A 23832-nucleotide genomic window follows, 5' to 3' on the forward strand; every position below is an offset into this window, starting at 1 on the left:
TTTTTGGACAGTCATGACTTCTATCCACATAGTTATGGAGGTTTCCGCAACATTCTGGAGACCGAAGAACCTCCAAATGGACACGTACCTTTGATAGCTTTTGAGTGAGAACGTATCTCTCCACCCAGAGGACAGTGGACATGTTGATATGGTGCTTTGTAAGGCTACCAAGCCACTGTGTAAGTCCATCCACCATGGTCAGAAACAGGACCCAGAAGAACTTCAAGATGTTGAGTATCCGATGCAGAATGTTACTCCGTCCTGAAGGGGAAGGACACCAAGACAGTTAGAGGAACTTCTAAATCTCTCCATACCATGCAAAAGATGGAGGAGATAAGAAAACCAAATACCCAGATGAAATCTCTTCATAAAGACAATTAATAAATCCCAATAAATAAAAATAAATATCACTAAGACTGTAACAGACACACGAGGTCCACATTCAAAAGGTTTGTCTCTGTCCAGACATGGCTGGCTGAATGCTGGCCTCAGTATACACATATCATGCTGTTCTCTTACAGTAGATGGAATTTGAGACAGAATGCACGCCAGTGGCCAAATGCAGCCATCGCTGGTGGGACATCTAACATACCTGACCTTTGTTAAACTGTCATATCCAACTTCTACTCCATCTTGGTGTTCTACATGTTCACAGTTATGCTGAATATGCCAGTATAAGTTACCCAGTCAATATTCAGCTGATGGAAGTCAGTAATATTTTAAATGCTGATCACGGCGGGCAGAATTAGGCCCCAATTTTCAATGCACAGGCCATGTCCAGGCTATTCCAGCATGTGCTGCTTACTTGATCTTACGCGGATCCCAGATGATATTCAGCCAGGACCCGTATAAAGGGAAGCAGATGCCTCCACCCCCTCCAAGTCCCCTTTCCCTCACCCCCCATTTCTGTGTCCCTGTCCCTATCCTCACCTCATGTTCAGCATCTGCTCTCTCGAGGTCCCCATTTCTCCTCCCTATTGAGCATCTGTCCTCTACACTGGGTCAAACAAAGGATCCATCTAGCCCAGTATCCTGCTTCTAACAGCAACCATTCAAGGTCGCAAGTACCTGGCAGAGTCCAAAAAAGTGGCAAGATTCCATGCTACTGAAACCCCCCTGTGAATAGGTTTTAATGAGAATCAGTGAGAGAAGAAATCTGGTAAAGTGCTTTTAGAACAGAAACAGTTTATTCTTTCTAAAGTGAATTGTCAGTTTGCTTGCCTTAGTAGAGCTGTACAAGAATGTTAGTCTATGTTAGTCTAACAATGTTAGACTATTGTTACACTTGCAGGAGGGGGACGGGCCCCATAGCTCTGCCTGCATGCAAATGGGGGCAAACAGACAGGTTGATGGGAGATCTTTTTATACATTATCAGAGGATTAATTTACTGGAGGGAATAAAGCTTGTGGGGATTCATGATGCACACACACTGAATGGGGAGAACTGGATCAGAACAAGGGAACTGGAAAACCTGCTCCCCTCGAGTTCAGGGGAGAGGGAGATTAGTGGCAGATCTTTGGGTTTTGTATTCCCCTTTGGTAAATGGTCTTAGGTTCTGGTGAAGTTGGGAGATAGCCCACCAGTGGGGAAACCTTGCTGATGGTGGTTATAGAATCTAATTAAGAGATGGAAACTCTGACCCCCAGTAGGTAGAGTACCCTTACAGGCTCTCCTGAAGACAAGAAGACCAGCAGCCTTTGGGAACAAGACTCAAGGCACAGAGGCCTTTGAAAGCAGCTCAGGGCAGAAGAAAATGACCTGTGGGAGCAATTGGTGCCTAGCACCGAGAGGAGCAAAGGTAGCTCTCTAGTGGGAAACCCTGTAAATTGATGGTTGCAGAGCTGGTAATCCTGAACCCTAGCAGGGAGAAACCCCAGAGGCTCCTCAAGGACCATTGTTGAGGGACAAGGCCTCTGGAGTACAATCTTAACTAGGGGCTCAGAGAGGGTGAAGGCCTCTGAGGTGCAATTGGCACTAGGGACCCAGCAAGGGTGAAGGCTGCCTAGGTGTGGCTAGCACCAGGAACCCAACAGGGGAGGACCGGAAGCCGCAGTACAGACAGGCATAGCAAGACTGGAAGTCCAGCAGCTACCAGCCCAAGAAGTCTCCAGCAGAGGGGTGAGATGTGAGGGGACTGGGAGAGGGTGGACTTGTAAGGAAAGGAGAGGAGGGACCTAGGTTACACAGCCACGCCCACACACATTTAACTAAGCAGCAGGGAAGAGCTTACAGCTACAACCCTGGCAAACAAGGCTGAAAGGGTTTGGAAAGTGTAAAGGACTAAGTTACTGATTCTGAGTCAAAGACTGCTATTGGTAGACTGCATAAATTAGAAAGGATTTGGTTCATGAGGTTAAGTAATATAGATCTGTGTAAATAGTTGAATAAAGCCCGTTTAATTTATTAACCAGACCTTTTCACAGCAGTTCTTTTTTTGGATTTTTCCTGGGCGGAGAAGAGGGTAATCCCACCCGCTAATGCTTTTCTTCCTCAGGTGGACTCCCAAATGAGTAAGGGATTGACGGAGACTGTCCTTGGAAGGCTCCAGCAAACTTTTTTTTAAACCCAGTTACATTAACTGCTTTTACCACCTGCTCCAGCAATGAGTTCCAGAGCTTAACTATACACGAAGGGAAAAAATATTTTCTCCTATTCGTTTTAAATGTACCACTGCGTAACTTCATGGCGTGTCTCTTAGGGCCTTGTTTACTAAGCCGCGCTTGAGGCACGTTTCAGATTTTAGCGCGCACTAAGCATTAGCGTGCACTAACCATGTAGATCAGGGGTGTAGCTACGTGGGGCTACGGGGGCATGGGCCCCCGTAGATTTGGCCCTGGCCACCCTGCCACCAACCCTCCCCTGCTGCCGGGTACCTTTGTTGGCGGGGGTCCCCAACCCCCGCCAGCCAAAGTCCTCTTCTCCGGTGCGGCCGCGTTGCTGATCTGCAAGGGCAGGCTTCTGTTTCTGTGAGTCTGACGTGCAGGACGTCAGACTCACAGAAACAGAAGCCTGCCCTTGCAGATCAGCAATGTGGCCGCACCGGAGAAGAGGACTTTGGCTGGTGGGGGTTGGGGACCCCCGCCAACAAAGGTACCCGGTGGCGGGGGAAAGCTGGTGGCGGCGGGAAGAGGGGGTCGAAAGGGTTGGCGCTGGGGGCGGGGGGTCAAAGGTGGTGGTGGCAGCGGGGAGTTCAAAAATGGTGTCGGTGGCACCAGGGGGGGGGGGGCTAAAATGTGCCCCCTCACCTCGGGCTGTGGACCCCCCTCCCACCAAAGTCTGGCTACACCCCTGGTGCAGATGCCGTAATATTCCTATGGACATCTACATGGTTAAAGTGTGCTAAAAACGCTAACACACCTTGGTAAACGGTGCCCTTAGTCTTTGTACTTTTGAAACACTAAGCAATCAATTCACATTTATCCATTCCACTCCATTCGGGATTTTACAGACCTCAATCATATCTTCCACCAGCTCTTGTCCAAGCTGAAGAGCCCTAACCTCATATGAGAGTCACTCCTTTAATCATTTTGGTCTCCCTTCTTTGTACCTTTTCCAGTTCCACTACATCTCTTTTGCAATGTACACAATACTCAAGGTGTGGTCTTCGAAATGGAGCAATACAGAGGCAGTATGAATATTCTCTCTTCATTTCCTAGCAATTCCTAACATTCTGTCTGCCTTTTTGGCCACTGCTGCAGATTTCAACATATTGGTCCACAATGATGCCTAAATCCAGAAGCATAGTCAGGTTTTGACATCAGGGGGAGCAGATCTTTTGTAATCTAGGTGTCAGTGTGAGCTGAAGGGCTGATCCACACAGGCAACCTTTCATTCAAAATTTGTTTTGGGGGAGTGGCCCAGAAATTCAATGCTGGTGCCTGGAGTGGAGGAGTGGAGGAGTGGCCTAGTGGTTAGTGCAGCGGACTCTGATCCTGGGGAACTGGGTCCGATTCACACTGCAGCTCCTTGTGACTTTGGACAAGTCACTTAACCCTCCATTGCCCCTGGTACAAAATAAGTACCTGAATATATGTAAACCGCTGTGAATGTAGTTGCAAACATACCATAGAAAGGCAGTATATCAAGTCCCATTTCCCTTTCCTCTGCCACCCCACCTAGCTATGACTCTGCCTAAATCCTTTTCCTGAGTGGTAACTCCTAACGTACAACGTAGAATTAAAGTTTTTCTTATCAATGTGCCTCACTTTGCACTTGTTTATATGAACTTTCATCTGCCATTTGGATGCCTAGTCTCTCGAGATCCCCTGCAATTGTAAGCAGTTCTCATGCAATTTAACAGCTTTGAATAATTTTGTAATATGCTATTTTCATATTTATCTTATGCCAGGGATTCTCACTTCACTAGAAATCCTGCCCAGACAATGCTGTATCTGTCCCGAGAGAACCCAGCAGAAGCTGAAAGCACAGTACTGGAGACTCACACAACTGAGATCCCACTAGCCTGGTCCTGGTCTCAGGAAGTATTTACCCACCTGTACACTCTTCTTCCTCCTGGACTTCAGTCTCTTCAGATGGTTCCACTAACACCACTCCTGTGTCTTCAGCAGCCTCTAAAGCACACAAAACATTAACCAGTCTCAGAATAATTTCAAATATAGATCCTCTCACTCAGATTCGCTGCTTTAGCAATTTAACCCCCTAACTTCCTTAGGGAGGAAAGTAGTGAGATTCTAACTCTCTCGTTCACAGGAACCTCAGATGTTCCCTCTAATGCTGCACTGCAGTGGCCTAATTACAGGAGAAATTATGCCAAACAGTGAAAATCGCCATGGCCTGTGTTTAGAGCTGTGCAATGACATTTAGCACAAAGCCTAACGCAAAAGTTTAGCTCCTCAATGCAGTAAAAGCAAACACTATACAAATTACTGCTGTATTAAAAAGTGTTAACTATGAGAAGAACAGTGAATACCAACATGGTAATATAACAGCAAAATGCCACCTTTCCTGTCAGTGTGTAAGCAGTGATTGGCTCATGCACTGACAGGAAGGGGTAGAAGAAAAAGTGGGATGTTTGACCACGGAAACCAAAAACTGGAAAGATGGATTCTTCAAGAAACATCTATTGAGACCGACTTTTTTGACACCGTTCAGTATTCTACAACATCTGGGCATCAGATGCTCTCCATCTCCTGATGCAGGCCTACCGGCCAAAACACAACGTTTGTGTCGAGTCTTTTGATTTAATAAACGTTTGTTTCTTCAAGAATCCATCTGTCCAGTTTTTGGTTTCCGTGGTCAAACATCCCACTTTTTCTTCTACTCCGTGTCTCTCCATGGGACGTTCGAGTTCTCTGCCTTTGGCGGATTATCTCTGACAGGAAGGGGAACATTGAAAAAAAAATGCCGTTGACTCTAGGTCCCCTCAACCCCCCCCCAAAACAAAAATCCCAGGTGGTCTAATGGATCCCCTCCCTCCGATAGCGCTCCACCCCAAAAAAATCCCTGGTGACTAGTAAACCCTGATTCTCCTCCCCCCCCCCCCAACACACACACACGTGGCGTAGCTACATGGGGCCAGGGGAGCCTGGACCCCCCTGCCAATGACCCTCTCGACCCCCCCTTCTGCCGCCAACCCGCCATCCCTGCCAGCCAAGGACGTCAGAAAGAGAAGGAAGCCTTTTGCGAGAAGAAGAGGACCTCAGCTGGTGGGGGTTGGGGTCCCCCACCAGCAAAGGTAGGCGACGGCAGGCTGGCGGCGGGAGGGGGGGTCGAGAGGGTTGTCGGCAGGGGGTGGGCAAAGTTGGTGGTGGCGGCAGCGGGGTCGGCAATGGTGGGGGGGGGGGTAAAATGTGCCCCCTCACCTTGGGCTCTGGACCCCCCCTCCCGCCGAAGTCTGGCTAAGCCCCTGACACACACACAGACACCCATGGTCTGCCAGACCACCCTCCCAAATACTTTTAAGCTAAAAGGCAGGAGCAATGCCCACTCATTCCTAGCCTCATGTGGTGCATCCTGGGACAGAGCACATGGGGTCCGTCTGCCAAACAATCCTTATTTGTATGGAAGAGAGTGGGATGTTTGACCACGGAAATACAAGACCTGGAAAGATGGATCTTAAAAAAACTTATTTATTGATGAAAAAAGACTCGACACAACCGTTGTGTTTCGGCCGTTAGGCCTGCATCAGGAGTCTAACTCGACAGTGTTCCGTATAACGTCATAAATCAGCTGATGCGTGCGTTGGGAAACACTTAAAGTGAACCTCTATGGAGTGGGTCTTTAGAAAGACCTTTATAAAAGAACTTGCGTGTGAGCAAACAAAATGTCAGCGTGATTTATGACGTTTAAGACCCACTATACGGAACACCGTCGAGTTAGACTCCTGATGCAGGCCTAACAGCCGAAACACAACGGTTGTGTCGAGTCTTTTTTCATCAATAAATAAGTTTTTTTAAGATCCATCTATCCAGGTCTTGTATTTCCGTGGTCAAACATCCCTCTCTCTTCCATACCTGTGTTCTCCCGTGGGACGTTCAAGTTCTCTGCTGAACAGGGGATTCTTTTGAAAACAATCCTTATTTGACAGACTGACTCTTTATGGTGTATCCCATATTCCTGCCTCATGACAAAGGTACAAGGAAGGGGGCTCCGTCACACCACCAAGGATTGTTTTGGGGAATGTTGGGAGGGCACTGGGAAGGTTGGAAGTTCAGGGGAATTAGTGATCTGAGGTCAACTGTCACGCTTCACTTCAGAACACTGAAGCCAAGTTGCAGGTCATTAAACCTGCTATAACTTAGTGTTAAGCCCTGGCGTTGTGATCAGGCTCTCGCTCTTCAGCGCATGTCTCTGCATCTGCACAGGACAGTGAATTAGCTTTATGACTGTGATTTTAAATATACTGTATTCTCAAGGCTTTGCGCAGAATTAACTTGTGCACAAAATCCCTTTTTCTGCATTGTGTACCCACAAAATTGTGTACAGTAATCATGTGCAAAGCCTGAACACCCTTTAGTGCATTAGCTTTGGTTGTCTATCTCCACGTAAAGACATCACAATAACAGGACAGACGGCCCCCTCAGTATAGGACTCACAGACAGAATGCAACAGACTTTCTGTTGATGGATCTGAAAAATCTGACTAGACTACTGTAATGCCCTGTACACTGGCCAAACCAAAAATAGTTTGCATCAGCTCCAACTAATTCAGAAGGCTGCAGCCCGACTGATAGAAGGCTGCAAGTGGCGTGACCACATTACACTCTTCCTGCGAAAACTACACTGGCTACCTGCAGGGCTAAATTTAAAACTCTATGTTTGATTTTCAAGACCCTCAGACAAAATGGGCCACAGTACTTTAAGTTAGCCCTTTACACACCTTTAAGACCTCTAAGGTCCTTCTCAAGGATCATCACTGTCTGTACCCTCTTCAAAAGAAATTATACGATGCGATACCCGCCTTCTCAGGAGTAATCCCACTCCCCACATTCTGGAATTTGCTCACAGAGCGGCTGCGTATAACTCGAGACCACCTCTACTTCAGGAAGCAGACGAAAGCCTGGCTCTTCTCCCAAGCCTTTAATACATAGAGTGACTGACTACACACTCATTATGCACCTGGACTAGCTTGCTACACAGACTGTAACTTAGATCAGTTCCTCATCTCTTGCTTAACTATACAAAGAACTTGCCTTGAGTTTAGCGAACCATCAAATTATCCCAACCGACTCTGTACCACCCATCTTGTTCCCATCATATATCTGTTCTTGGTCCCTCAGCTATATGGTAAGCCTTATTGTAGAAAATAATTAGCATCACACTTATGTTGGTCGAATGTTCTAATGCATGCTTATTAGATGTATCATTAGTATTATGCTAACATCTCTGGCATTTGAATTCCAGTGCTGTTAAATGTGTATATTTTTGATTCTGTTCCACGGTAGTTCTATTATTAGGTTTCAATTTTTACCTCATGTATTGTATTTATGTTTATTCTTGGTTATTTTACTATTGTTATGCTGTTAACAAAATTGTATGCTAAACTGGACCTGTTCTGCACCGCCTTGGGTGAATCTCTTTATAAAGGCGGTTAATAAATCCCAATAAATAATGATATAAGGGGGTTCCCACTGGTAATGGGATAAGCCATCCCTTCAAGCTGGAGTATCTTTATGGCATGGGAAGCGTATTCTTTTCAGATGATCACAGTAGGGGTAATGACCAACCCTACCTGTTTTTGTTTGCTTTTTCAGATTCTGTTCAGCTCTTTCTCGCTCTCTCTTCTGTCGGCGTCTTTCCCTTAGTGCGGCTTTTGCATTCGTCACCCACGCCTGGTAGGCCAACTGAACCCAAAAAGAACAGAACAATGGACTAGAGTTTACCTGCTGGAAAACTGGTGCAAATATAGGTCATTATAAAGGCCACAAGCAAACCTGATTTTCAGGATATTACTAATGAATATGGAGAAATTATGTATTACCTAATAATTTTCTTTCCTTTGGTTCTACCAGCCCAGTCTAGAACCTGCAGATTATGCCCATCAACCAGCAGATGGTGACAGACTAGTGAGCTCTGCCCTATAAAAGCACCATGCAATCATAGGTCTTCAGTGTTTTGAATGACAAAGCAATGAAGATTATGCATTTTTCTTTCATCTATTTCATAAAATAAATAAGATCTAACTTTATAAAATTATTTACTAAATTTAGAACATAATGAATATTCCAACAGGAGTATGAAAACCTGAAAGTGTAATGCATACATCATATGCATTAATAGAGAGCTCTTATAGCATCTGGGAGGGCCTCTGCACTGGTTTGGTAGGACTAAAGGAAAGAAAATTTCAAGACAGACATATTTTTTCCTCCCTTAGAGTCTTTACCAGACTAATCCAGAATCTGAGGGATGTTAGAAAGCAACCCTTCAGAAGGGTAGGCGTCTGAAATCCCTAATCAATGAGTTGGGTTCACATATTGTATCCATTGTAGAACCCACCTCTATCAAAATAATGGTTTGGAAATATATGAAGCGATGACCATATGATCACTTTGCAAATGGCAGGACATGGTGCATCCATGGGACAGAGCACATGGGGTCCGTCTGCCAAACAATCCTTATTTGACAGGCTGACTCTACATGGTGTATCCTATATTCCTGCCTCATGACAGGACAGGACGTCAGACTCAGAAACAGAATGAAGCCTTGTGCCAGAAGAGGACCTCGGTTGGCGGGGGTTGGGGTCCACCACTAGCAAAGGTAGGCGACAGAGGAGGAGGGTTGGCGGCGGGATGGGAGGTCAAGAGGGTCGGCGGCGGGGGGGGGGGGGGGGGGGGGGGGGGGGCTAAAATGTGACCTCGGGATCTGGACCCCCCCTCCTGCTGAAGTCTGGCTACGCCCCTGCTTTACAGATAACTGGAAAGTACATAGTTGGTCAAGATTTAGCTACCGGAGAGCTACTGTGGTGCCCTTAGGTCTAGCCTGCATAGGCTAAGGGTTATGGTAGTCTCGATACCTTCTTATGTAGTTTTGGTTTGACCATGGAATCCAGATTTCCCTTTTTTTTTTTTATTGTGTGTGACTATGGTGAATTCCGTCCCATTACCTGGAATGCACTCTGCTTTGATGGTTTCTGTTCTTCAGACAGACACTCCTCCTCTTCCTCACTGTCCGATTCAAACAAGTAGTACTCGCCCGAGTGCAGCACTATCAGGAGCCAGATGAGAGAAGAGCAGGAGACAAGGCATTAGAAATTCACAATCTGGTGAACCTTGCCAAGAAACATAAAGGAGGCACAAATCAAAAGTGGACAGATTTGTAAAGAAAGTCAAATTCAGGATAAAGTGAAACATGGTCCAGGGGAAGAGTCCATATGCATCCGGGGATGTTCATGCCAATGACAGCATTCTGGTAGTTCTGCCTGCCCTGTGCCTCCCACACCTGAGCTTCCTTACATACAGAGACCAGTCACAGGACTGTTCAGTGACTGGGACGTATTTGGGCTTTGAGGGTTACAAGAATAGGGAAAACCCTGCTGACAGGAGAGAGCATCGCACGTTTCCCCCAAAAGGAAGCTCCGCTTCTGCTCTTAGTTTGAACTTTCAGCTCACTGTCATATACAAGGGGGTGACGTGCCTTAAATCCACATTCCCACTTGCATTTGTACTGAATGCTGTCTCGGACATGCTCCTGTAGCACAAAAAGGAGGAATTCAAGCCCAGGTAGTCACTCCGAGAAGAAAAGCTGCTAGAATAGATAGAAACCAGGCCCCAGGTCTATGCTGAAGGAAAGAGCTTGAAAAAGAGGCAATCATTGACACATCAGAGATAGAAATATCCAATCAGAGAACACAAGACAGAACAACTCTGTTAGTAAATCCTTAATCACATGACGTTATGAGTGGGATGAAAGATTCGTTAGTCACAGATGGGATTTATAACCCTCAGAGGTAATGGGTTCTACAGCAGAGGAACGTAGACCTTCTGTGCATAACCATCGGAATGAAGGACTCTCAGTGCCTAACCCACACCAGTTACTGATATTCACAGCTAACCACTGGTTGCTATTGCTGGAATTGCAAGGGTGAGTGTCTGATCTCCAGTGATAATCACTGGGATGGATAACGTCTGGTGGTTACATGGGATGGCACATTCCCCATGGCAGGGGGCTAAGAACCTCTGTTGGTTACTGAAGGGTTGATTGGTCCTTTACGTTAGCAATGGACTGGTGATACTGTGTTAGTACCCGCCATGCTGTGCGTACGATGAATACCTGAAGCATGATCTAACCAAGGACGCCACCACTTGGTTTTCTGCTTGGACGTCTCCTCCTTGCCACTTTGCTCTATGGAACAGGAGATGGGCACACTGTATAAGAACACACACCCCTCTATAACACTAATCACTAAACAGCCACAGTCTACCATAACACACACCAATCAAATTAAACACGCTTCCTTCACAACATGCTCAGCCCACCAATCATAACACCCCCCTCTCAGAACCAGACAACCACAACATACACACATACCTCTCCTCCTCTGCAACATGGCAATACAACTAAATTTATCCACAGCATTAAAATAAACACTGTCCTTCACTATAACACCCCGTTTACAATTACCTGGCCACGTCACAAGCATATGCACCATCCATAAGATAGTCACAAACACCACTACCTCAGCATTACACCCACTCCCCCTTGTAACACGCCACTCATGAGACATGGCATGGGGCCATCTGGATGACGCATGTTCCATGAGTGCTCAAGTCACTAGTATCATGCTTTGGCTTTCATTCTCACCTTCCCCATCCTGCTCCGAGTCACTGATAGAGGTGCTGGGCCTTCCCTGGTGGTATTTCTCCTGCTTTGCTCGAATCCGCTCCATCCTATGCAGCACAGAAAGCACATTTTACTTTTCCTATGACATGCACACGGGCTCTCCCTTTCTCCCGCCTTTCTTAGACCCCCCCCAACCTGCCTGAAAACCCCTTGGGTTCAATGTATTAAAAAGAATGGTTTCTCTCTGTTGTGAAACAGGAGACCCGTAGTTCCCAGCTCGCCCTCTCCAATTGCTCAGAAGCAGTGCAGAATGTTTGCTGAATGAGGACTTCATTTATGAAAAGGATTCGCCCTTAGAGTTAAAAGCGCTTCTGTTCAACAGCTACTGGGAGTCTCCCTAATGGGTAGCCTGGAAGAAAATGGCTACAAGATATTATACCAATGCAGTTACATGGTACAGCAAGTGCTTCATATACTGGCATGGGTGTGGCGAAGAGGGCACTTTTGAACAAATTCAGTGGCAGTGCCCAAAGGTGCAGAGGTTTTGGGGAGGGGTACTTGGATTTATTAGAAATATCATAGAAGCTGCTATACCACAATGCATAGAGAAGCGTTTGCTTAATGTGCATGCCCCCCCACGTGTCAGCCCCTTGTAGAAATTGATAGCAAATGTCTTGGCGGAAGATTGGAAGCAACCAGAATGCCCCTGTTGGTGAAAGTGCTGGCAAAAGTAGATTATCCAGCTTATTTTCGAAAGAGAAAGACGCCAAATCGGGAGATGGGCGTCTTTCTCCTGTGGGCATCCAAATCGGTATAATCGAAAGCCGATTTTGGGTGTCTTCAACTGCAATCTGTCGCGGAAACGGCCAAAGTTGACAGGGGCGTGTCGGAGGCATGGTGAAGGCAGGACTGGGGCGTGTCTATCGGCCGAGGAGAGATAAGCGTCCTCGGCCGATAATCGAAAAAAGAAAGACGTTTTTAGCGCGAATTTGGGTCACTTTTTTTGGACCCTTTTTTTCCACGAACAAGTCCCAAAAAAGTGCCCTAAATGACCAGATGACCACCGGAGGAAATTGGGGATGACCACACCTGACTCCCCCTGTGGTCACTAACCCCCTCCCACCTAAAAATACAACTTTAAAAACCTTTTTTTCCAGCCTGTATGCCAGCCTCAAATGTCATCCCCAGCTCCATCACAGAAGTATGCAGGTCCCTGGAGCAGTTGTTAGTGGGTGCAGTGGACTTCAGGCAAGTGGACCCAGACCCATCCCCCCCCTACCTGTTACACTTGTGCTGGTAAATGGGAGCCCTCCAAACTGCCCTCAAAACCCACTGTACCCACATCTAGGTGCCCCCCTTCAGCCATAAGTGCTATGGTAATGGTGTATGTGGGGAGTGGGTTTTGGGGGGGGGGGATTTTGAGGGCTCAGCACCCAAGGGAAGGGAGCTATGGACTTCAGAGGTAGTTTGCCTTGTTTTTTTAATTGTTACAAGTGCCCCCTAGGGTGCCCGGTTGGTGTTCTGGCATGTCAGGGGGGACCAGTGCACTACGAATCCTGGCCCCTCCCACAACCCAATGCCTTGGATTTGGTCGTTTTTGAGCTGGGTGCCTTTGGTTTCCATTATCGCTGAAAAACGAAACCGCCCGGCTCAAATCCGCACAAATCCGATGCATTTGCCCGGCACAAACTGTATTATCGAATAAAAAGATGGTCGCCCATTTTTTTCGAAAATACGGTCTGTCCCGCCCCTTCACGTACCCGTTCTCGGAGATAAGACGCCCATGGAGATGGGCGTTCGCGTTCGATTATGCCCCTCTATGTGTACCTCATGTCCAAACTGACTGCCTTGCATAAAGTAAATATTAGCTTTCCACAAGGTATGAGATACCTACGAGAAACAGAAAGAACCTCCTTGTGCAGGAGCCATGATTGGACAATGCTGTTACTCATATGGTGGGATCTAACCCTTCAGCTGTGGGGGTGGGTTTGCGGGATGTTATATCAGCCACATGTGTTATTATTGGGAGGAATGGCCTAGTGGTTAGGGTGGTGGACTCTGGTCCTGGGGAACTGGGGAACTGAGTTTGATTGCCACTTCAGGCACAGGCAGCTCCTTGTGACTCTGGGCAAGTCACTTAACCCTCCATTGCCCCATGTAAGCCGCATTGAGCCTGCCTTGAGTGGGAAAGCGCAGGGTACAAATGTAACAAAAATAAAATAGATACTATTGGAGATTCTACATGGAATGTTGCTACTATTGGACATTCTACATGGAATGTTGCTATTCCACTAGCAACATTCCATGTAGAAGCCTGTGCGGCCACATTGGTGATCTGCAAGGGCCGACAGCTGTTGGTAGCCTTTAAATAGCGCCTACAAAGAACTGACAAGTGCAGCATAAGCATTCAGCGCCGATGTCTCAGCTTACAGACCGTTGTGAATCTGTTGTGGGCAATTAACCCGAGTCCCTGACGAAAGCACTGAAACCCGCGGCGTCGGGCGCAATAAGGGGAAGCCAAAGTGGATTTCAGCAGTGAGAGACACGGACACGACTTTAAGAAAAGATAAGTTTTTTGTTCCGAGCACATGTAGTTTGAGCACTTTTTATGTGTTTGCAATAGCACCACAAAATAATAAATCAAGGGATAGCCCAATGAAGAGATGCTATGCCACTAGGCAAAAGAATTTATGATATTGCCTATTAGTGGTATCTTCTGAGGGTTCCCTTACACATATACATATATATAAGAATATACCACACTATGAATATGTTTTACATCATAACGTGTAAGGAGAGGAAAAATTCAAGGTAGGGCTATTTGCAGACAGTTTAGTTCCTATCTTTGGTTTTGTAGATTATTTGGTTTTGTTTACCAAAGAGTATTCTATTGGGGAGATTTTGAGTGGTTTGCTAGTGGAATAGCAACATTCCATGTAGAATCTCAAATAGTAGCAACAGTGGAGGAGTGGCCTAGTGGTTAGGGTGGTGGACTCTGGTCCTGAGGAACTGAGTTCAATTCCCACTTCAGGCACAGGCAGCTCCTTGTGACTCTGGGCAAGTCACTTAACCCTCCATTGCCCCATGTAAGCCGCATTGAGGCTGCCATGAGTGGGAAAGCGCAGGGTACAAATGTAATAAAAAATTACTGTGGACTCTGTGTAGTTTCTTATTGCCTTGTATTCTTTTGGTTTTGTAATGGAATTCTTTATTTTGAAATTCTACATTAAAAAAAAAAAAAAGAAAAGAAAATATGCCTCCCTCTTGTCCATCCCCTTCCGATATGGGCTCTTGTGTTATATGAAACACAAAGTCAGCACTAAAACAGAATAGGGGCAGGAAGGGTCAGGACGGCCAGTGCTTCTGACATGCAGTCTCGACTCAGCTCGTCACTGTGATCGGGGCACGTTTTTTCCTCTGCCTGTCCCTGGCCTCTGGTTATGTAATAATGAATGAAAAGCTTCTTCCTCCTGCTCCTCTCCCAAAGCTGTCAATAAACTAAAAATTCCATCTTTACATGGCCCCAACTCAAAACCAGAGAACTAGGGAATCACTGCCAAAAGGTGTCCAACTTTAAATAACATCACCTTGAACTCTCGGCAGCCATTTTGAAGCAGTGCCGGGAGCAAGACCGGTCTGCAGCCGTGCTGGGCAGGAAACAGGGGGCTAGTTCCTAGTGGTCTATCCTCCTGCTAGATCTCCTACTCTTCTCAGCCAAGCTTGGCTCCTTTGTTACTTACTGTTATTTCCTGGTCATTCTTATTATCTCTGTCCTGAGAGGTCAGCTGGGTATGACCTTTCCTTGCAATCGAGGACCGCCCCCTGGGACCACCCCTGCTACGTGCGGCCAAGTATGGGGGATGCTGCTCCATGAAGAGTGCCACCTAAGGCCTTCTTCCTCAGTTGGCAATGTAACGTGTAAACTGAACATGTGTAACAGAAGTAAACTGTAAGCCTCATTGAACTGACAACTTGAATGCAACTTGATTAGAAAATGTGGGGTACAAAAGCAGAAATAAATAAAAATTATGGATACAGAATCTTTGTATACGAATGTTCCGCAAGATGAGGCACTAGATATTATAAAGAATTCTTTGATTACATGCAAAGAGGTTAAGAGAGTTTGCCAACAGAATTTATATTACAGTTGGCAAGCATAGATCCGCAGGGCAATGATCAGGTGGAGAATCAAGGCCGTTGAGGAAGGTTTCAATGGAAGTGCAGTTACAGGGTATAGTATTTCTCAGCAATTGGATTTTTTCCTTCAAGTAATTAGCCAGATCATCGGCGGAAGGGAGTTCAGATTATGAGGAAGCTACTACCTTGCTGGTATCTAGAAAGGTATTCAAAAAGAGAAGTTTTTTTAAGTCTCTACCAGCTGACTGTATTTTGGATGAAAAGTGGGAACGTTTGGCTTGCTTCATAGCATACTTATATTTAGGATGACTTGCTTTCCACGCATTTAGCGCACTTTCAGTTCTTTGTTTACACCAGGCTCGTTCTAGTTTTCTAGTTCTTATTTTTAGTATTTTCAGCTCTGGAGAGAACCAGGGGGTAGAGTTCCGCTCAAATATAGTTTTAGGTTGCAGTGGTGCTATATCGTCTAGAACTCGTCTACATCTATCAACCCAGCTTGAGAGAAACTGGGAGGACTCTGGTTGTGCTATCCAGTCATCGCTATATAATGAGCACCAAAAATGCCAGAGGGTCGACTACACCTCTCATATGGAAAGTTACTGGATCTCGTGTATGGGGGATACCCAATTACAACCAATGGAGGGTGAAGTGCAGTTTGTGATGATCCGACCATGGAGTAGCAATCCACCTGATGTCTGAAATTAGAAAATTTGTATTGGTGAGGAACTTATAACAGATGAGGTCCAACGAATGACCTTTCTTATGTGTGGGTTCTAAGCTCGGGCAGGCAAGGTCCCAGCGTCGAAGGAAAATCCAAGAATTGAAGTGCATGCAGCGAGTGCGGGTCATCGAGATGGAGATTAAGATCTCCCAGAACTAAAATATTAGAGTGAGATACACAGGAATTGGAAATAAAATCCATGATGTCAGTTTGGTAATTACTCCAATTAGAAGGTGCTCTGTAGCATAGGACACAAAGTAAATAATCGTGGAGGGTGGGGTGACAGATTTTGATCTCAGCAATTTCCAGATAAGAGGTGAAAAAATGTGCAGGTTTCAATAATGAGATTGGAACGGTAGAACAGACATAGATCCAATAATACAGGGTCCTGAGGCACATGGATCCACGTTTCAGAGATGAGAAGATCGAGACCCTCAGTCAAAATTCAGTATGAGATAATTTCAGGCTTATTCACAACCGATCTTGCATTGATGTAGCCCACATAGAAATGATGATGTCGCTCAGCCCCCTCCGTCAGAAGAGAGATTCTTCTAAGGCAACGTGCCCTGTAATGGATTGATTTTTTCAAAGATTTTGGGGGTAAAGGATCATGTTGATTGACGTGGGCGGACAAATGATTCTCAGATATTCTTCTGTTGATGTTGATTAACGGGATAATGGAAAGGCCAGGGGCAATTGCACTGAGCGTAGAGTGGATTAGAAGGGTTGAATAGAAAAGCAGGAGAAGAGTTTTGTAGTACATATTTAAAGAAATAATGACACAAGTCCGGCGAGGTTCAGATGTCTAAGATTTAATTCACATATTCTTTGTGCATTGTTTTTTATCTTGTGCCTTTGAATTTATAAGTGTGGAGAGTTTATGCTTTTTAATATTATTAATATTAATTATATATGTATTAACATTTTTGAATTACATCAATTATTAGTATGCCTATTGAGAATTGATAATCTTGTCTTTCGTGTGTATGTTAATTTTGAAACAGTATTTTATTTTATGGTCTAGTTATTATTCATTTTTAATAAATGTATGTTTATGTTTCGCCACACAGTTGATAATCCCTGAAGCAGTGTCTAGAGAAGAGAAATGTGGCCATGTCCGGTTGTGTTTCAAAGTGGCAAGAAAAAAAGCCTTTTTAACTATTAGAAGACGTGTTCTGCTTTTGTGGACTGTATCAGGTCTTAAATGTCTAGATTAATTGAGAAGGCCTTAGAAGGACCTCTAAAGCCCACTCATGATCAACAAAGATGAAACTCCTGACACCAAAGCAGAAGACTCCTTGATGGAAAGCACCCCAATGCCTCAGAAGTAAAAGTACTGAGCTCCTCTTTATGAACAATCTCGGTACTTTCAGGTCATCCCCTTCTTCAGGAGGGAATTCTCCCTCCTTTAACAGCTCCTTCAATGCCGACTCCTCTGAATAGACCAAGGCCAGGTATGGAGGGAGAGGCAGAGATAGACCTCCAGGAGTGGGCAGATGAGGCTAAACGAGATTTCTTAGGAGCCGGATGGGCAGCGGGACAAGGAACTGAAGCACTTTGCAGCAACTCTGACTGTCCCCTGCTTCAGTAAATAGGCAATATAAACGCTGGAGAAAACAAAGATTGCGATTCAGCTAAATGCTCTCTCAGGCCCTGAGGTTGTAACATGGCAGCTGTGCTCCGTGCACGATCAGACCCAGGCTGTTCTTCACACCGACAAAATGGCACCCATTCCCGTGCTCTTCCGCATCAAATTGTGTATCGGTTCTGCCGGAGAGCCCAAAGTCCCCGTCACATTTGGCTACTGCACCAAATCCGAAGATGTGCTGCTGCCGATAGTTTCCCTCACGTCCAGCGGGATTCCCAGTTTGCATACACTGCAAAGCCCTGAAGCTGGCTGATGGGACCCACAATGGGAAACCCACTTTAAGTGCTTCCGTGGGAGTCACCATTCACCCCAACTGGCACAAGCGCAACACAATGTATCCCAAGCGGTGAGTCGGGATTCCTCCCCTGCACCAAGTAGAACTTGCAGCCCTCCAAGCTGTTCTGAGTCAAACTTTAGTCGATCTTATCACTGTCGGCTGCTCCCTCAAGCTCACAGTCTGTACAAGTCTTACCACAGATGACAAAGTATCAGAACAGACACTCTGTCCCACACTCTCCAGTAAACCTCTGTCCCTTTTTTTTTTTTGTAGTTGTGCTAGGAGAGCGCCACAGGAAACAGGATAGAGATGAAGGGAGGGAGGGAAGGAGTAAATTTGTGGGGCACCACAGACAGGGATCTAAAGACCTTCAGATATAGACTCTGCAGACTCAAGCCACTCGCAAAGCTCAACTGGGGACCAGGAACAAATCTCTCAGAACCAGAGGCTGAAAAGTGTGTCCATCCACCTGCTGGAGATAGAAAATACTGAGGAGCTGGACTGGATGCCAAGAGAGAAATGTCTCAGCTCAATTTTCAGCTGCTGGATGATGGACATCTATCCCCCACAGGTTCTGGGATAGTGGGAAGCTACACAATGGAAAAGGCTTTTTACATGCATACACAGGCAAAAAAAAAAACCCCTTTAAAATTACCTTCCTCTTCTCCCCCCAATGGGAGTGCAGACAACTGATTAGTACAGGGAAATGACTGTGAAATTGAGGGCGGTTCATCAATCTTAATAAATAAAACTAAATCTCTGCTGAATGCCACATTCTTATGGAACAACTGTCTCTTTTTCTATGTCAGCCACTAGCTGTCTCGGTGGCAGAGTCACTTACTGTCTCTTTAGCTGTGCCAGGGACTTCTTCTCCGACTCCTGGTAGAAACTCATGTTTTTCACAATGCTGGCTCTGACCAGTTCAAAACCTCTGTGGAAAATATCAAGTCAGTGAACACAAATATTCAACCAGGCTTTCTGTGTACTTCAGAAACAGATTCTCTGAATGGGGGGGGGGGGGGTCTCAGATGGGACAGATGTCTATAGAGCAGTACAAAGGCTGATTCCAGTGGCTGATTTATCCAGCTCACAGAAACAGAAGTGTTTCAATCAGTGCAACTTTCACTAGGAATCTCATCTCATGGTCACTTGCAAGGTTTCATTGAATTCCTGTAAATATTAAGGAAAATAATCAAGGTGCCTGAGTTGGCCACACTCTGGGGGCAGTTGTTTTTAGTCACAGAGAGATTGCACCAGTAATCAAAGCCAAAAACAGGTGACTATTTTTACTTTGCTTATTGCCCCAAGAAAAAATATCCCCCGAGCTTTCCACCTGCTTTTTCCATAGATACCTTTTTGAGAAAAACAATGCCCAGAGTTTTGTAGATTCCCAACTCTGTGCACTGCTACCCCTCCTGACCTAAACCCACCCCCTCCAGGAATTCCTCAGACCAGAAATTTTCAGAAAGTCCATTTTTGCAGAGAGCACTGCGCCTTGATTACATTGGGCAATTGTAGTTCTTCAGATTACCCACATGGGGGGCAATTACTAGTTTGTGCTGATCCAGGCAAGCAAATCTTTGGGGAAATTTTCTGTAGATGTGGAGGGTTTGAATTGTCTGGGAACAACCATTGGCTCCGAGCTGCACGAGACAGTAAAAGGGTCCCAACAAATGAAACACATAGGAATAAATCTCATACAACTACATCCCCGGGCATGCTAGTATCAGACCTGGAAGCTTGCAAGGCGGACGCCCGAAGGTCTGCTATGACATGCAGGAAGTAGTAACTGAGGAAGACTCTCCGTTGCAACAGGAGGAAGAAGAAGCAAATGCTGTCCCAGATAATTCCAGCCTCCTCCACGGGAAGCTGGCAGTCTTGGTCCTTGTCCAGGTCCCTGGCTGGGAAAGAACAGGACCAGAAGAAACATGTTAACGCTCTCTTCCACAAGAAGAGTTCAACCTATTAACTCTTCATTACCTCTGCCCCCCTTCACACCAGATCCCTGATGCTTTATCTCCAATCCATCTGCCCCTTTTACAAGATCCTTTCTCTTACCTCAGGATTCTACATTGCCAAGTTACCTTCTAGGCTAGCAACTGCTCTGCATTCTGTACGATACACCCCACCCCCCCATAAGATACTGATGAGACCAGCTGTGAGGAAGCAGCACAGGTCCTACCTGAAAGGATCCCCAGGATAGGGGGACAACGCAGACCCTCACTAGAAAGCGCATCAGGATAGGAGGCATTGGGAGAGAGGTACAAACTGCAGTCTTACCCCAAAAAATGACTGTCCTCGCTCACTGGCATCACCAAATACTCACGGTTGTAGTAGCCTCTGACGGTGCAGACCAGGCTGAAGAGTTGGATAACCCAGCAGAAGTTGCTTTGCATGGACTGCACAAACACACAGGACAGGAGCTGTGGCCAAAGCAGAGAGTTCAGATCCAACGCCAAGGATTAATTTCCACATAGAGGCAGTGTTTTGCCCATCTACTACTACTATAAATCATTTCTATAGTGCTACCAGTTGTACGTAGCGCTTCACAATTGAACATGAAGAAAGAAAAGACAGTCCCTGCTCAAAAGAGCTTACAATCTACATCAGGACAGACAGACAGGACCAATAAGGATAAGGGTAGGACAGACAGAAGGACACATAGGGAAAGGGACTAGTGAAGAGAGGAAGACAAGATAAAGGTTACGAGCAAGTGACAAGTTAGGAGTCAAAAGCAGCATCAAACGGCATGTACAGGATTATATCCCTCCCAGTCCCATGTCACAACCTACTACTACTACTACTACTATTTAGCATTTCTATAGCGCTACAAGGCGTACGCAGCACTGCACAAACATAGAAGAAAGACAGTCCCTGCTCAAAGAGCTTACAATCTAATAGACAAAAAATAAATAAAATAAGCAAATCAAATCAATTAATGTGAACGGGAAGGAAGAGAGGAGGGTAGGTGGAGGCGAGTGGTTACAAGTGGTTACGAGTCAAAAGCAATGTTAAAGAGGTGGGCTTTCAGTCTAGATTTAAAGGTGGCCAAGGATGGGGCAAGACGTAGGGGCTCAGGAAGTTTATTCCAGGCGTAGGGTGCAGCGAGACAGAAGGCGCGAAGTCTGGAGTTGGCAGTAGTGGAGAAGGGAACAGATAAGAAGGATTTATCCATGGAGCGGAGTGCACGGGAAGGGGTGTAGGGAAGGACAAGTGTGGAGAGATACTGGGGAGCAGCAGAGTGAGTACATTTATAGGTTAGTAGAAGAAGTTTGAACAGGATGTGAAAACGGATAGGGAGCCAGTGAAGGGTCTTGAGGAGAGGGGTAGTATGAGCAAAGCGACCCTGGCGGAAGACGAGATGGGCAGCAAAGTTTTGAACCGACTGGAGAGGGGAAAGGTGACTAAGTGGGAGGCCAGCAAGAAGCAGATTGCAGTAGTCGAAACGAGAGGTGACAAGGGTGTGGATGAGGGTTTTGGTAGAGTGCTCTTTTTTAACTACAGAAAACACAGAAAATTATGGAGGAAAAGACCATACTGCCTATCTGCTCTATCCATTTATACTAAGTGCTCAGTTTTACAATCCCTTCCTCTCCCTCGGAGTACTTCCTGAATTCAGATACAGTCCACGTGCTCACCACCTCCAATAGAAGGCTGACTTCATGCCTCCTCCTCCCTTCCTGTAAAGAAGTACTTCCTTAGATGACTCCCTGAGTCTGTCTCCTTTCACCCTCATCTGATGCTCCCTCATTCCAGAGCTTCCTTTCCATTAAAAAGGCTTGAATCTCAGGTTTGTATCCCTTGGAGATATTTTAATGTCTCTATTATCTTTCTTACTGAAGGCGGCAAGCCAGGACGGTCAGGAGCGACACTCACCGCCAGCATGTTCTTGGAGATGATGACGGTGACGTTGTAGAGAATTAGGCAGTCCCAGAGGGCGAGCCGCACATGCACTGGCTTCTGGAGCATGGAGGTGCCAATGAGCAGCAGGTAAAAGCAGGCCATCAGGTAACCAAGGCCAAAGATGCTGATTCTCGTGGCGCCAGTGACAAAGACTACCACCAGGACAAACCAGAACAGGTACCGGAACACAACCACCTTCAACATATCCAGGTACGACCTGAGAGAATGAAAAAGCTCACGTTAATATTCACAACTTCAACACTGAACTTTTCAAAGGTTGGCCTATGATTCCCAACTTAAGAGTAATTTTACAGAGGCAGGCCTCCGAATGAAAGGCACGTTGGGGCCTATTTTACACAGACCCACAGGAGCCTGCATCTTTATAAAATGACTCCACTATATTCCTTAGTTAAGCTCTGAGATGTCTGCGCAATCCCCCTAGAATTGTGGGCTTTGTTTGCATTGAAATACTTACTACTACTCATCATTTCTATAGCACTACTAGCTGTACACATTACATGCAGGTACTTTCTCTGTCCCCAGAGTGATCACAATCTAAATTTTTGTTTTTTAACCTGGGGGGATAGAGGTCTATAAAATAATGAGAGGAGTTGAACGGGTAGATGTGAAGCGTCTGTTTACGCTTTCCAAAAATACTAGGACTAGGGGGCATGCGATGGAGCTACAATGTAGTAAACTTAAAACAAATCGGAGAAAATGTTTCTTCACTCAACGTGTAATTAAACTCTGGAATTCGTTGCCAGAGAATGTGGTAAAGGCGGTTAGATAAGCGGAGTTTAAAAAAAGGTTTGGACGGCTTCCTAAAGGAAAAGTCCATAGACCGTTATTAAATGGACTTGGGGAAAATCCACTATTTCTGGGATAAGCAATATAGACTGTTTTGTACTTTTTTGGGATCTTGCCAGGTATTTGTGATCTGGATTGACCACTATTGGAGACGGGATGCTGGGCTTGATAGACGTTTGGTCTTTCCCAGTATGGCAACTCTTATGTACTTATGGCAATGGAAGATTAAGGGGTTCTTTTACTAAGGTGCGCTGAAAAATGGGCTGCGGTAGTGTAGGCGCATGTTTTGGGCGCGCGCAGAATCATTTTTCAGTGCACCTGTAAAAAACGCCTTTTTAAATTTTTCGCCGAAAATGGACACATGGCAAAATGAAAATCATCGCGCGTCCATTTTAGGTCCGAGAGCTTACCGCCGGTCACTGACTTAGCGGTAAAGAGTCACTCGGTAACCGGGCAGTAATGGTATACGCGTGGCCAAATGCCGATTACCGCCCGCGCACCAGAAAATAAAAATATTTTCAGATGCGCATATCGCACGAGCGCCAGAAATGAAATTACCGCATGGGCCATGCGGTAAGTCCGAACTGGCATGCATAGACGCTTACGTGGCTTTAGTAAAAGGGCCTCAAAGTGACTTGCCCAGGATCAAAGTCTTCTGCACTAACCATTACTCCTCCATTCCACTTATGGACTAATGTTCTTAGTGTTTTGGTGGATCCGGATCTCCCTAGGGGTCTCCCTCTCCTAGCAAATTTAAAAGTGAGGTATGTGTGGATTATTTCAGACCCCTTAGACAACTTCAGCCTTCGCTGGACACGTCTAATATGACCAGATTATGCTTGCCTGTATTACGAGTCAGTGGCATAGCCAGAATGGATTGTCTGCTGGAACCTGAGGTTAACATGAGTGAGCACTGCCTCTAGCTTTCCTGTTATTGGTCTGGGTCACTGCTGCAGGATGAACCATGGCTACACCCATTGCTGCTGTAGCTCCATTCCCAACAAAGATCTGAAAATTCAGCTTGTACAAAACACGGTTGCTCATGTAATCATGTTATCCCATGTTGTGGTTATGGCACCAGCATAACACCATAATTCAACT

At 45.8% G+C, this 23832-nt stretch overlaps 1 protein-coding gene across 1 annotated transcript in view; it reads right to left on the minus strand.

Moving 5' to 3' along the window:
- PIEZO1 (piezo type mechanosensitive ion channel component 1) overlaps window positions 1–23832 on the minus strand; it is a gene marked incomplete in the record, with an annotated part of 321245 nt that overhangs the window by 46642 nt on the left and 250771 nt on the right. The window contains 10 exon segments of the mRNA XM_030204591.1: window positions 89–261; window positions 4495–4572; window positions 8192–8303; window positions 9563–9663; window positions 10729–10800; window positions 11260–11345; window positions 18863–18952; window positions 19754–19922; window positions 20348–20444; window positions 21898–22141. Of these exon segments, the coding sequence (XP_030060451.1) occupies window positions 89–261; window positions 4495–4572; window positions 8192–8303; window positions 9563–9663; window positions 10729–10800; window positions 11260–11345; window positions 18863–18952; window positions 19754–19922; window positions 20348–20444; window positions 21898–22141 (1222 nt within the window).

Source organism: Microcaecilia unicolor, chromosome 5 (assembly GCF_901765095.1).
Source record: "Microcaecilia unicolor chromosome 5, aMicUni1.1, whole genome shotgun sequence".
Taxonomy (NCBI): Eukaryota; Metazoa; Chordata; class Amphibia; order Gymnophiona; family Siphonopidae; genus Microcaecilia; species Microcaecilia unicolor.